Source organism: Emydura macquarii, unplaced genomic scaffold, assembly GCF_026122565.2.
Source record: "Emydura macquarii macquarii isolate MOO-44397 ecotype Brisbane River unplaced genomic scaffold, CSIRO-AGI_Emac_v2 contig_2805, whole genome shotgun sequence".
NCBI lineage: Eukaryota > Metazoa > Chordata > Testudines > Chelidae > Emydura > Emydura macquarii.
Genome location: NW_027132942.1, coordinates 4,860,605 through 4,874,632, shown reverse-complemented (window position 1 = coordinate 4,874,632; position 14,028 = coordinate 4,860,605). Strand labels below are relative to the sequence as shown.

General features: G+C 64.3%; 1 protein-coding gene across 1 annotated transcript in view; it reads left to right on the top strand.

Moving 5' to 3' along the window:
- SZT2 (SZT2 subunit of KICSTOR complex) overlaps nucleotides 1-14,028 on the top strand; it is a 63,747-nt gene that overhangs the window by 40,944 nt on the left and 8,775 nt on the right. The window contains exons 48-63 of the mRNA XM_067567834.1: nucleotides 196-360; nucleotides 1,226-1,310; nucleotides 4,186-4,374; nucleotides 4,785-4,949; nucleotides 5,221-5,378; nucleotides 5,518-5,684; nucleotides 5,796-5,893; nucleotides 6,711-6,843; nucleotides 7,009-7,136; nucleotides 8,846-8,967; nucleotides 9,535-9,717; nucleotides 12,286-12,556; nucleotides 12,740-12,819; nucleotides 13,121-13,246; nucleotides 13,570-13,772; nucleotides 13,900-13,987. Coding sequence (XP_067423935.1) covers nucleotides 196-360; nucleotides 1,226-1,310; nucleotides 4,186-4,374; nucleotides 4,785-4,949; nucleotides 5,221-5,378; nucleotides 5,518-5,684; nucleotides 5,796-5,893; nucleotides 6,711-6,843; nucleotides 7,009-7,136; nucleotides 8,846-8,967; nucleotides 9,535-9,717; nucleotides 12,286-12,556; nucleotides 12,740-12,819; nucleotides 13,121-13,246; nucleotides 13,570-13,772; nucleotides 13,900-13,987 — 2,361 coding nt within the window. The remainder of the gene's footprint in view (nucleotides 1-195; nucleotides 361-1,225; nucleotides 1,311-4,185; nucleotides 4,375-4,784; nucleotides 4,950-5,220; nucleotides 5,379-5,517; nucleotides 5,685-5,795; nucleotides 5,894-6,710; nucleotides 6,844-7,008; nucleotides 7,137-8,845; nucleotides 8,968-9,534; nucleotides 9,718-12,285; nucleotides 12,557-12,739; nucleotides 12,820-13,120; nucleotides 13,247-13,569; nucleotides 13,773-13,899; nucleotides 13,988-14,028) is intronic.

Here is a 14,028-nt window from a genome sequence, read left to right as displayed (position 1 = left end):
TGGAGGCTGCTGTGTAACGGGCTCTGCCCGTCCCTGGGACCGGTTGCCCATGAGCACCCGGGGATTTTCTTGCCTTGGCATGGCTGCAGGGTCCTGGGGGGTCTGCGTGGCCCCGCCTCCCTCCCCAGCAGCACTCGGGGCGGTCTGATCCTGCCTCTCCTGGGATTGCTGGAGTAACGGGCTTGCTCTTCACAGTTCATCCAGCCCCCAGGGTCTCCACCCACCCAAGTGCTCCAGTTCACTCTGCCCCCGGCCTCTCTGCCCTGGCTCCATGCCGTGGCCTGCTACCTGCGCCAGAACCTGCTCATCTTCCTGCACACCCCCAAGTACACCGACAGCAACGTGGAGCACCACTTCAAGGTGAGGGCTGGGCCGGGCCAGGGTGGGTGGGGGCTGGGGAGGTGGTGCCGCAGAGCGTGCGGATCGGGGCGCAGGGGCAGAGCTGCCGAGGCTGACACTTCGTTCCGGAGCCGACGGGGGTGTTCATCCCCCGCCCGCGGAGCTGGGTGTCCGGCCGGCTGCAGGCAGGCAGGCAGTGCTGCCGGGGCTGGTTTCTCTCCCTGCAGCCGCACCCACAGTGCCCAGGCTGTGGGAGGGGTGGGGAGTAGGAGGGGCCCAGCTGCCGCACTCCTCTGCATTGGCTGATGGTCCTGTCCCCGGCTGTCGCTGTGGAGACCCCCTGTCTCCCGGTGCTCGTCTCCTGGCCCCACTGAGCCAGCGCCCTGTGGCTGCTCCCTGCCAGCCATGCCACGCCACTCGCAGGGCCTGCTCCTGGCAGCTGTGCTCGGGCCTCCTGCCACGCGGCTCTGAGGGCGGGAGATGGCCTGGCCTGCAGCTGCCCACTCCACAGCAGGGTCCAGGGGCGGGGCTGGACAGTGGGCGCGAGTTCAGTGTCTGCCGACTCCTTTCTGGCTGGCAGGCGTCGCTCCCCTCCGGGGTGGGCCTGGCCCGTGCAGACCCTGGCTGAGGGCTGACGTCACCAGAGCAGGTGGCCAGTTGCTAGGCACTAGCCCGGGGCCCTCGAGTCCAGGAGAGCCACAGAGGCTGGGAGGGGTGAGGCACTGAGCCTGGAGCACACGGCTGCAGTGGAGGCGATGTGGGGGCAGGCTCAGGGTTAGCTAGGGCGCTGTGAGCAGGGCTGGAGGCTGAGCACTTACCGTGGGGGAAGCCACGCTCCCCTGACGGTGGGTGCTCGCTCCTCATTCCTCTCCTCCTCTGTCCCCAGCACTACTCCCAGCAGGGCAGCAGCGGCCCCGACCTAGATCTCTACCTGTACAACAAGCCCGGTGGGCAAGGCACTGGTGGCAAAGGTACTGAGCACTGGGCTCTCTGGCTGAGCTGCAGGGAGCTGCTTTCTCAAGCTGAGTATCCCACAGGGGTAGGGAGGCGCCCTGTGCGCAGAGGTGCGTGCCCTCGTGTGCTTGTGGGGCTGGTCTCTTCCACGAGGAGCTCGCTTGGCTGAGTCCTGGCCCTGCCATGCAGCTGGGTCCCAGCAGGGCTGAGAGAGGCCCCCTGCCCCACCCCTGCCGCACTGGAGCAGCGTTGCCGCTATGCAGCTGGGGCTGGCTGGAGACTCCTTGCCGCAGAGTAATCGCGCCTGCGGTGCTGTTCCCCGAGGGCCCAGGGTCACTGTTGGTGCTGAAAGGCACCCAGCTCTGGGGCGAGACACAGCTGACACGATGCCCCACCCTGGGCAGGGTGGGTCCTCTGGGAGCAGGCACTTTGCCATGGGGACCCTTTAGTGCAGCAGGGAGCGTGCTCCCCTGCCCCCTCCTGTGGGCTGTCAGGACGGAAAAGCTCCCTCCTGTGCTTGGTACTGGTCCCTGTTCTGGGCCGTGATGGTGGTCTCTCATTGTCTGTCTGTCTGTCTGGGCGAGGCTGATGTGCCCCGATCTCGGTCGCTGTGGGTCTGTGCCCCTGAGAGTGGGGCAGTAGATCTGGCGTTTCAGCTGGGCCTCCGAGTTCATCACATCACAGCTGGTCGGCAGTAACTGCCGCTTGGGCCAGCCCCCTCTCACCAGGCCAAGGGGTCTCATTGACAGCCCAGGAGCTACAGTATCTCATGGAGATGGCCCTGGCACTGGGGGGGTGTGTGGGCATGTCTCAGGAAACGGAGGGGTTCCTCTCAGCCCTCCCCCAGCCCAGACAAGTCCTGCCGCTCCTTGGCTGGTGACTCAGCGCCTTGCTCTGCTCTCGTAATGGACCAGGGACACCTGGCAGGAGGAGGATTGACCCCCTGAGGGTGCAGTGCGCCTCCGGCTCTACTCTGGGGTCCCCAGCCTGTTCCCCTCTCGTGCTTGGATCCGGGCTGGCCTCGTGCTGAGGCAGCCATGGGAGCCAGCTGCCTGCGTGGGACAGATGCTTGCGGTGCGGGGATGGGGAGTTCAGGCAGGTCACCGGATGTTGCGTGTCAGTGCTGCCCAGCTAGCTCCCTCCAGGCACAGGCGGAAGGGACCATTCCTAGACGCTGCGTCCCCTTTGAATGTGCGCACGCAGAAGGAATGGACAGGTTCCGAAGGAGGCGCGTGAGATGGGAAACCTGCCTGAGAGGGAGCGAAAAAGGAGCTTTCACCGGATCCTAGACGATGAGGGTTGGGAGCGACCTCAGGAGGCATCTAGTCCCACCCCCTGCTCACAGCAGAACCAACTCAACTCAGCCAGCCCAGCCAGGGCTTTGTCCAGGAGAGTCTGGACCAGTCTCCAAGGACCTCCAGGTGGGGCGCAGCAGAGGGCTCCAAGGCCAAACGGGAGCCGGTGGCTGGGAGCTGAAGCTAGACAATTCTGACTAGAAACGAGGTGCAGATTGAACATTGGGAGTAGCTGCCCTTCGGCCAGGTAAGCTAGCCTTGAAATCATGACGGCTGTCACCGTAAGAGATCTGCTCTCGCTAACACTGAACCCGGGGGCAGATCCTCTCCGTACGTTGGTAGAAATACAGCATGTTGTACTGCGGGATTGAGCGTTGTCATCCAGAATCACTTCCTGCATCGGAAACCTGCCCTGGGCGTGACGTCATCCGTTCCCTGTTCTCTAGTATTGCACGTGCACAAAGAACCGATTGATCAAGGAGCTGCAGCTCACACCAGTGCGTAATTCCCAGCTCGTGTCCGAACACGGCGGGCGACGCACACCTGGGATATTAGTGGGTTGTTCGTGGTGTATTTCGTCATGTCAGTAAAAAGTTTATGGTCAGTAAAAAAACCAACCTCAGCTCTTCATGTCATATGAACTGAAATGCAAGGTGGGCAGCCCTGCTCGGCCACGATTCTGCCATCAGCTCCGTGCTGCTGCTCTGGGGCTGTTCGGAGAGCCGCCCGGGGAAGCACAGCGGCTGAGCAGGGCGTGGGGTGGCTGAGAGCTGACAGCTTGAGTGTGTGGTGCCCTGGCTGCGCTGTTCACCCCGTGCTCCTCATGGCTCCTTCCCCAGATGCACCCTGTCCCGCTGCAGACGGCCGGCTCCTTGGGACAAAGCCCACCTTGCTGGGTGGCACAGTGGGGCCCTCTGGGGTTCTGCCGCTCCTGCCGTGCCAATAACCAATTGCTTTATGGCCTGAGCCCTGAGCCCAGTGCCCGTCATTCTCTCTGCCCCTGCGGGGTGTGGGAGGGAGCGGGTAAAACCCCCATGACAAGGCTCTGCACTTCAGAGCAACGTTGCAGGCCTGGGGCCTTCCCCACCAGGAGCTACGGCTCGTGCACTGCCTTGCGGGCCCACGGGGCACTGAAGAGTGTTGGAGCTGGGCCTGGAGAGGAGGAGGACAACAGAAACCTGCCCCGAGCGTGGGGCGGCACATCCCAGCCGGGATGCTGTGTGGGTGTCCGGGGCAGGCTGGGAACTGGGGCAGCGTTCCAGGGGCAGGAACTTCTGGGGCTGTCCAGGGCAGCACAGCTGGGCATCCTGCACCAAGCCGCGAACCCAAGTGCAGCATGATGGGTACGTGACCCCCATGCACCCCTCCATGCAGCCCATCCCCTCTGCTCCCCCTGGGGGGGAGAGTCCCCCAGGCCAGAGTCCCCGTTCCGTCTGTCTGCACCGTGCGCTCCTGTGCGGCTGTGTAAGTGGGAATGCTGGAGGGCAGGACAAACCCACGTGCGGATGCAGGCCGGGGGTGGCAGCTCTCAGGCGGGGCCCAGCATCTCCTGGGGGCTGGTGCACAGTGACCCAGGCTCTGCTCTGCTCTCCTGCAGGAATTGCGTGCATTGCTCTGTCGTTCGTGGACGAGCGTGGCAGCCCCGTCTCCCTGGCGCGCTGGGAACGGCCCGATCCCCTCAAGCTGCCCTTGTCCCCGCCTGGCCCGGACCTGCTGCAGGACGCAGACTTCGAGAGCCTGGCTGCAGTCAGCAGACACCATGCCGAGCCCGGCACGCTCCAGCCAGGTGGGAGCGCGTGTCCCTGGGCCGGTCCCTGCCGCTGAGCAGCTGTCTTGTCCCTGGGGCCGGGCAGGCGCTGCAGCCTGACTGGGAGCTCTGGGCGCCACGTGGTGGGGGTGGCGTGGGCTCAGGGCTCTGCGGTAGGTGGGCCCTCCGTGCTGCCTTTCCAGCCTGTCCCCGCAGGACAGTCTCGGGCCACACGCCTGGCCTGTGCGCCGAGCAGCCGCTGTTCCCGTGCTGCAGCACTGGCACGGGGCTGATGGTTTGCAGGAGTCGCCAGCTAGGGTGCCTTTCTCTAGGCCTCGCTGCTCAGCACCGACAAGCCGGGGAGGGAGCGTGGGGGTCTCTGCGCCCAAGGGGGGGCATTGCCCCTCTGTGCAGGCCATGCAGCCCCGGTGACGCCCCTCTGCCTGCAGCCGCCTGCACGCTGGTGCGCTTGGACGTCTGGGAGAAAGGGAACATCAGCCCCCTGCAGCTGTCGGAGAAGCTGCGCAGCGCCGTGCGCCACGCCGTGTGCGATGCGGTCATGGAGTTCAGAGTGCTGCCGGCCCCGCTCTGCGTGGAGGAGCTGGGCAGTGGTGGTAAGAGCGGGCGCAGGAGAGGTGCCATCCGGCTCGTGCTCTCCCCTGGGTCTTCTCCCCACAGGCAGCTGTGTCCTTGAGCCCCAGGGTGGGATGGGCACCAGCCCAGGAGTGAGGGGGAGACAGCACCTTCTCCCCAGGCAGGGCGGGGGAGCTCCTGTTCCATGGGGGCTGCGCTGGCAGGCTGCCATGCCCCGCTGCAGCAGGGCGGCTAGGCCCCGGGTGCCAGGCCAGGGGCCGGTGCCGAGGTGCTGATGTGGCCTGTTTGCAGGAGACCTCAGGAGGACCATGTCGGAGACCAGGGGCAGCACTGGTGCCAGTAACGCGCGTCCACCCTCTCTGCACTTCACCTCCGCTCCCGCCTCCACCTCTGGCGAGCCAGTCACGCCCACCAGCAAGATGGGGCGCCGGAGCTTCTGGGACATGCTGGTACTGCCATGGAGGGACGTGGGCTATAGCGGGGCGCCTGGGGGCGGGGCTGGGCTGGGAGCTGTGGTCACGTGGGGCTGGGAGGGGAGGAGCGTCGCCCTTCTGCCTCTTCACCCCTCTCCTGCCCCCCATTCCCCAGAGCAAGGCCGAGAGCTCGGAGCTGGGCAGCCCCAAAACCACGGACGACATCGTGCTGGAGCGGCCCGAGGAAAGTCGCACCCGGCGCCGCCACAAGACGGAGAGCGTCAGGCAGCACTTGAGCCAGGAGCGGGCCGCTGCCACGGCTGAGCTGGAGCAGGCCCAGAGGCAAGTGGCCACACGGGCGTTGCGTGCGCTGGGAGGGGGCACCGTCCCCATCCCTCCCTAACTCCCCCTCGGCCCCGCCTCGGCCGGCATGACCAGTGCCTTCCCCCACAGGCGCCAAGCCTGCCAGCTCGAGGAAGGGGACGTGGGCACCTTGCACCCCCTCTTCAGCCAGACCTGCCGGCAGTGGATGGCGTTCATGAGTCGGCTGGGTACGTACCACGGGCCATCTCCCTGCCTTCTCCCCAGAGCTCTGCACCTAGGTCTCCTCGGCCCCTGGCTGCCCCCTCCCAGCCTGTAAGCGCCGTCCGTGGTGTGAGCAGTGACCCGGACTGGCCAGCCTGTGCCTAGCGCTGTGCGTACCCGCTCTACAGCCCAGTGTGTGGACTGGGCCATGGCCGCCCTCCCCAGCCCAGTGGGCTGGTGCAGCTGTAGGAGAGCCTGCAACCCAGGCCCTGTGGAACGGGCTGGAGACTGGGGCGTTGTCCAGCTCTGCAAAGGAGAGCTGTGCCTGGGGAATCCCTGCCCGAGGCCCCCAGCAAAGGTGGGCAGGAAAGAGGAACTCCATCAGTCTGGGGGGCAGCAGCCGGGCTGGAGCTGCAGGGGAAGGGTGGGGCTCTCTGCCCCTGCTGGCGTGCTGGCTGAGCCACTCCCAATCGCTGTACTTACCCAACGCCCCCGGAGCAGAGCCGGGCAGCCGCAGCTTGTTGCAAATGGGAATGGAGGCCCAAAGAGGCTAAGCAGCTTGACCATGGTCACGTGGTGTCTGTGGCGGAGCAGGGCTTGAACCCCGGGTCTCTGATTGCCAGGCTAGTGCTCTTCCCACTGAGCCAAGCTCCCTGGTCCTGGAGGTGCCCGGGGCTTGCCGCTCCTCCCCCTCCATTCCAGTGCAGGTCGTCCCCCACGGCGCGCAGGGACGCCGCGAGGACCCCGCAGGCGGCCAGCCCGGCCTTTGTGACGGTGCAGGGGGCGAGGTGGGCACGGGTGGCTGGGTGTGTCTGGCTCACGCCGCTTCTCCTGTGCGGGCAGGGTGTCCTTCGGTGCAGCAGTGCTCAGTGGAGAGCGTCTCCCGCTTCCTGCTCGCCTCCATCCTGGAGGAAGTGGTGAGCCTGGTCACGGCCCTGGCCACCGACACCGCCGTCAAGGTGTTTGAGCAGCGCTGGTGAGTCACGCCCGCGGGGGAGAGGATCAGGCTGCCCTGAGGCCAGCTGGGAGGCGTGGGAGGGCTGAGGGGGTGGGCGTAGCTGCCACGCCTCATGCTGCAGCTGGGAGCGATTGGGCAGGGGGCTTCGGGTGGCCAATGCTCTGTGTGGTGCTCTCCCTGCAGCTGCCCTCAGGGTGCCGCCTTCCTGCCGTACAAGCCCAGCCACAGCTCCCACCCTCGGCCAGCTGCCGCCAGACATTTCATCCTGCTGGGACGCAACTTCCACCAGTGGCGCTACAGCACGGAGCAGGGTGAGTGCTGGCCCGCTCACAAGGGAGGGCAGCCCAGGTGCCGCATGCAGCAGTGCGGGGAGGCAGAAATTCCCCGTGCCCAGCTCTGTGCCCCAGTGCATTTGTTCTCAGATGTGCCTCACCCCAAGGGGTTTCCACAGCTGGGAGCTAGGCCTGAAACCATGAGCCAGGCTGCCAGGGGGTGAGTGCTCTGTCCCGCAGGAGTAGTTCCCCCTTTCCCGGTGCGCCTGTGTCACACTAGGTGCCCCACACCCTCCAGGAGGAGCCGCTGCCCCGGGACACGTGCTGCAGGCGATGGAGGTCTGTGCCGTGCCTGGGGAACAGGTTGGTGCCCGGCGGCTGCGCCAGCTCTGGAGCCGTGGGTAACTCTCCTGGCCAGGCCACCACATGGCGTTTTAACCTCCCTGCCCTGCCCTGCCCTGCCCTGCTCTGCCAGAATCCCTCAGCGCAGCCACCAGCTGGGGGCGTTGTTCTGGTCCCAGACTGGCTCAGCCGAGGTCCCAGTGGGACAGGCTCCGAGCCCGTGCTTAGAACGTGTCGAGCAGTGAGCAGGATTCTGCCAGCATTGGTGGTTCCCAGTTTTGAGTTTTCCCGCTGGCTTTAATGGAAAGGAAAACCCCAGCATGCTGGGCGGAGCCAACTCCTCTGCTGTAGCTGGGAATGGGGCCTGACCGCAGGAGAGGGCTGGGGCCAGGATGCCCTTTGCTCAGGACTGGGTGGGGTGGGAGGGGTCCTTCTTGGCTCCACCCTATTGCCCATGCTGCACCGTGGCAGCATTGCAGGGCCCCGTCTGCTCCCCTCCTAGGAGGTAACCCAGCACCTATCCCAGCAGCTGTGGGGTTGCCAGAGCTCCCTGGAGCCCCTGGGCTTGGCGTTAACACCCCACTGAGCTTCCTGGGGGGTCTTCCCCACGCAGCAATGGGCTTGGGCTGTCTGCAGACACGGCTGCGCTGGTTACGCACGGGTACGCTCCCCCACCCCACCGCCAGGCAGTGGGATCCGCTCCGCAGACTCGTGCAAGTGTGGCTGCATCCGCCGTCTTTTCAGCCTTTTCTCCACAACCGTGAGGGCCTGAAAGCCGAGATTGACTCCAGCAGCTGGGCCCACGGTGTGGGCTGGCGGCATCGGTGCCTTATTCAGGCCTGCCCGTGCTGTGCCGCTCCAGCGTGGGCGCCATCACGCTGCTTTCACTTGGTGTGGTGAGACCGCACCAGCTCTGGAGAGCACAAAGGGCGGCTTTAAGCCCTTCCCTGTCCCCATGGGAGTGCTCTGTACAGCTTAGTGGCACTGGGCGTTTGGTCCTGCCCTACATACCCACTGCAGTGCACCCATCTCGGGGGGGATCGGGGTCAGGAGGGCGCGGGACACTGCAGCCCAGCAGCTTTGCCGAGGATGCTGTAGCCCAGCCCTGACTCCAAAGAACGCTCTGGGATCGTCCCTCCTGCGGCCGAGCTGGCAGAACTGGGCGCCCTGCACTGGGGAGCAGACGCTGGCGCTGGTGGTCCGGCAGTAGGCTGGAAATCACTGTGCAGCCTTCCTGGCCCCAGCTGTGTCTTGCCGAGGGCAGAGTGGGGTGTGATGTCCAGGCTCCTGCCTGTGCCTCCCCTGCAGGCTGTGGGCACCGAGTGCAGCAGGACGCGACACAATGGGATGGGATGGGGGTCTCGGGCTGGCACCTGCAGGTTGTGATTCTCGCTGGTTTCTTGCAGCCCACAAGGGCCTCCAGCACTTCGAGGCCGTGGAGCTCAGCTGGGCAGAGAAGGGCTCCGACTCCTGCCCCTCGCTGGCCCCGCGGCAGAGATTCCTTCTCCTGGAGATCAGAGACAAGAAGGTGGGTGTGGTGGGTTGCTGCCAGGCTGCTGCTCCTGGGCTGTGGGTGAGGACAGCACGGCTGCTGTCGGGGCTGGCCAGGCCTGGCTCCTCGCAGGCAGGCTGAGGGGGAAGGTCCGTGCTGCCCTGGGTAGCGGTTGGGGTGTGGTAGGGCTGGGCAGCTCCCCCATGGTGGCACATCCGGGGTCGCCCCTGCGGCTGGGCACGTTGACCATAGCCGTCGCTCCCAAAGCCTGGGTGGTTGGTAGGACGCCACCAGTGGCAGCCTGGGCTTGCAGGCACTTTGCTGGCAGCTGTTCTGGCCCCTCCTGCTGCGGAGCTGCTCTGAGCACCAGGACGCATCCCCGTGGGCAGTGGCTGGGCCACTGAGGTGGTGCCGTGGCTGCCCAGCTGCAGTTGCTGCTGCGTCTCCCCACACCCTGTAGGGGAGGCCAGCTGGTGGGGCAGCAGGTACCCGCCAGCAGCAGCAGCAGCAGCTCACGGGCGCTCTCGGGGGTGACGGCCTGCCCTGGTCTCGGCCAGCCAGCTGCCTGACACGGGCCCTCCCCCCCGCTCCCTTCCCCTCCAGCTGATGCTCTACACCTACAACTGGTCCCCGGACCTGGGCAGCTCCTTGAGCAGCTCGCTCACCCGCCTGCTGCAGTGGCAGAACGCCCGCTCCCACATCGTGCATTGCCTCCTCAGCCAAAAGCTGGGCCTCTTCCACCACTACTGCTACCTGGACACGCCCTGGCACGAGGACAGCAAGCAGGTAGGTGGCACTGCCAGCCCGGGCGGCAGCTCCTGCTCTACGCTAGGCCCCTGGGAGGAGCCCAACCGCCGCGCGGCTGCATGTGGGGTTAGCCACCAGGGTCGCGCCTCCAGGGCCCGTTGCTGTGCACCAGTCACTGCTCTGTAGGGGGATGCGGGGGCTGGCCTGTGGGGCCTGTTGTATTAATTTAGATGGAAGGAAGGGGCCCAACGAGGCAGAGGTTTGAACATGACCCAGTCACTGTCCAGCACTAAACAGTCCTAAACGAGGTTCAGGGTTTGCTCCCCAGAGATCTCAGCCTGCTCTGTCCCGGGGCAGAGACACTAGGAACAATCCTTTAACCTTCTCTTCAAGGTAAGAAGGGAAACCAGGTAAAGCATTGGAAATGTAAAGTATTCAGTGAGGCTTTATTGTAACAACATCCCCGCTTCCCTTCCCCTTTAGCTGGGAGAGTTTGGAGAATGGAAATCCCCTTGTCTGACAGCTGGTAGATGTGCCAAGGGTGGTGTAACCCTCCTTTGGGGAGAAGGGAGTGGAGATGGGCTGGAGCTGCTGCTCTGTAGCAGGCAAGACAAACCCACGAGGAGAGAACAGAACAGCAATGATGGGAAACGCAGCTTCTGTCTCTGGTGGTATCTGACTTGCCAGCGTCACTGCTGGAGAAACACAGGCCCAGCCCGTGGTTGTATCAGCCACTCCGAGACCTGGCAAACCCGTACCAGCATCGGGCTGTTCAGGGCGTTGCTTTTAGCTGCCTCTTTGTGGCCGCAGGCTCACAGCAGCGCTGCAAAACCTGCCATCTTGGCTGGCGAAGCCAGACTCTCATTAGGCAGGAGGAAAAGGAGAGAGGCAGGAAAGAGAAGAAATCAAGTCAGTTGTGGGTGCGGGGAGGAGCGTGTCAGACAATCTCGTGGCAAGGTGGCGGTCAGGATTTAGCCAAAGCATGCGGAGGCGGCGATGTCATCTGGGTCCCTCTCAGGCCTGGTCTGGTCTGGACATCTCGGGATCAGGGTGAGGAAAGCCCACCAGCATTAGGGTAGAAATGGTGGAGGGACAGCCACGATGGTGCAGCTTGCTGCAGTGGTGGTTGGCAGACAGCTTCCTCTTCTGCTGACTTTCCTCCCAAAGCCTCTATGGTCTTCCGAGGTGCGGTGCAGTGCAGACCCGTATGGGGATTGCCAAGTCTGGTTTGGCAGCTCGAATCCCAGCAGCCTGTCTGCAAACACCAGCCGTGGTTACTACTTGTCGGGTGACCCCAGCACACTCCCAGTCCCGAATTTCCCCCCAAAAACGTGTGTTCTGCTCAGTCCAGCCCTCTCCTGCACAGTTCAGATATCATTACGTCCGCTGTCCCTGAAAGGAACAACATACGACTTGCCCTTAAATGGCGTTACCCGCCCAGTTCACAACACGGGATTCGTTTTGAGTAAAGACTAAAACACGTGTATTAACGAAGGAGGTAGGTGGGTTTAGGGGAGCAGGAGTAAGGAGGCATTAACGTTGGAACTGGTTACAAGGAAACGAACGATAAACACCCCACTCAGCTGCGTGCAAGTAACACAGGTGTGCAGTGGCATTGCGGAGCGAGTTTCAGGCAGGACCTGCTCCTGAGGTGTGCAGCTGTTTGTTGTCTGAAGCGAAGAGAGCGAGCGAGAGAACTTGTGGTGTTTGTCCCCTCCCCACCCTGTGAAAAATGTTCTCCTGAGAGTTCAAGGTCTTTCCAGCCGAGAGCAAGGAGACATGCAAGGGGGTTTCTAAGATGCAGCTCTCTTTGCTCTGGACCCGCATGCTGGCCAGGGAATGGCTGCCTGATAGTGGACGGCCCAGCAACTTTGGTGAGGTGGCTAGAGGCATCCACTTGTCCTTTGTCTTTGAGAAGCCAGACTTCCCAGGCGTGTCTGGCAAACCCTCCCACTTCAGCGTCTGCTCAGAACGCTGCCTGTCGTGTTGCTACATGCATCTCACCGCGATGTCACTGACCAGCAAGTGAAGGGGTTTCAAGTGATCCCGTCTCAGGCATAGTCTGTGCCCAGCCCCTTCCTTCCAGTGGGCTGTGGGGTGTGACTGCAGGGGCAGTCCGTCACACTCCTTTCTTTTGAAGAGCCCCCGGAGGGAGTGAGGAGGGGAATAGTTTTCCCTCCTTGTTTTGTTCAGCAATCAGACCTAACATCCAACGTAGCCATTTGGGTCTGTCGATTTGTGGTCCCCTGCTCATCTTGCGTCCGGGTGTAACATTAACACAGCCTCGAGCTCCACGGGAGGCCAGTTGTGGGAGTTAGTTCAGCCTGTCTCCCTTCTGCACCTTTTCCAGCCGACACTTCTTGTTGCGAACTTTCCCTCATGGCTGATCTCGCGATGCGGGTAAATGATCACGACAGCAGGACCAAGGGCTGGGGGCTGTGCCTATGGCAGGGCCCGTGTTCGACGTAGGCCTGGGCAGAGCCCTGGGGACTGGCTGTCGGGACCTGTCCTGCCTAGGTGTGGTGTAGAGGGGCTGCGAGGGGCTCCCCCATCCCACCCCGGCTAGCGGTGAGGAGGGGCTCAGGGCTGTCTCTCTTGCTTACACAGGAGCCGAACCCCTTCCTAAACTCCGCCCTGGAGGTGGATGCGCTAATCCGGAGCTCTAGTCCTCCACCCAGCAAGGAGCAAGGCCGGCTCGGCAGCTCTGCGCGCAGCCTGCCCTCCCTGCACTTCCCACCCGACATGATGCCCTTCGACGAGGCTCTGCGAGATGTCCCCGCCCTCCAGGGCGTCCCGCACAGCCCAGAACCGGGGCCTCGCGACCCAGTGGCCTGGCATGGGGCCCAGTTCCTGGAAATCAAGAACATGGAGAGGAAAGGTAAAGGGGGAGCCCCCGACCAGCCTGGGACGCTCACAGCTACAGCATTTCGGGAGCAGTGGCTGCCGGCTACTCCAGCCCACGTGTGAGGGCTGAGCCTGGACCACGGCTCGGGGGGGTGTCTGGAGGCTGGGAGAGACCTGGCTCTGCACGCCACGGCCATTCCTTTCCCTCTGCCCCCAGAGCTGGAGAAGCAGATGAAGATCGAGAATCTCTTTGTGACGTGGCAGCAGAGATCAGCGCAGTCCAACATGCCCATCGGCGTAAGTGCCCCGCGGCAGGCGTGAGCTCCTTGGCCCCCCTGACACAGTCACTGCCGGGGGAGGGGGGAGGTGTGGGGTCACCTGCAGGACCTTGCCCCAGGAGTGGGGGATCCCTGCATTGCGGCTGGGATCCCTCTTTGGGTGCGGGGGGGTGAGCAGGCGGGTTGGCCCTGGGAGGGCAGGACTCCCTGCAGGAGCCTGGTGGGAAGGGTTGGGCCTGGGAGAGAAGGGGGCTCCCACGGGCCCCGGGTGGGGGGGGACACGGGAGATCTTCTGCAGCTGTGCCCTGTGTGCTGTGCAGCTGGCAGACCTGGAGACCCTGAAGCAGTCCTCACGCCTGGTTCACTATTGCGCCACGCCGCTGCTCTTCGACCCAGCTTTCCGGCAGCAGATCCAGGCTGAGCAGCAGGTGAAGCTGGAGGGGAAGGTGAGCAACTGTTGCCCTGACACGGAGGGTCCCACCTGCCATGAGCTGCAGCCTTGTCCCAGGGAGGGAGCCAGTCTTGTGCTCCCACCCCGCTCCGCAGAGCTGGAGGAGGGGGCTCCGCCCCGCTGTGCAGAGCAGGACATGACCAGAAAGCCCTGGGGGCTGTCCCAGCATGGCAGTGCCTGGGTTCCAGCACTCGGGGCAGCAGCTCGGGTAACAGACAGACAGCAGATCCCCCTCCCGCCGCTGGGCCACTCTGCTCTGGCCAGGATCTGGCACAGGCACCGTTGCAGGGCCCGGTAGGAAGCTCCCTTGTCTTTCAGAAGCGCCATCGCTCGAGCGACTCGACGGCATCGGGGCGGGACCGGAGCCACAGCTGCGACTCGGCAGAGGTGCTGCCCTGCAAGCTGAAGGAGGAGCCCTGGCTGCTGGAGATGTGTAATGCCTTCCTGCAGCAGTACATCCAGTATCTGCAGAGCATGGGCTTTATCCTGGTCCAGGTGCGGCCCCCCTCGCCTACCCGCAGGTCAGTGTGACCCCGAGACGCCAGCCAGGAGAGCTCTGTGCAGCGCAACGCCCTGGCCTCCCGTCCTGGGGGGAGCAGGGCTGCTACCGGCTGGGCTCTCTGCTCAGGTGCCTGTCTTCTGCCACAGCACAAGTCGGATCCGAGCTCTGGCTGCCCAGGGCACCGAGGGGAGAGGCTCCTTCTCCTACAAGCCCAAAGCAGAGGGGAGTCCAAAGGTGAGAGCCAAGTGTGCGTGTCGGCCAAGGGAATGTCAGGG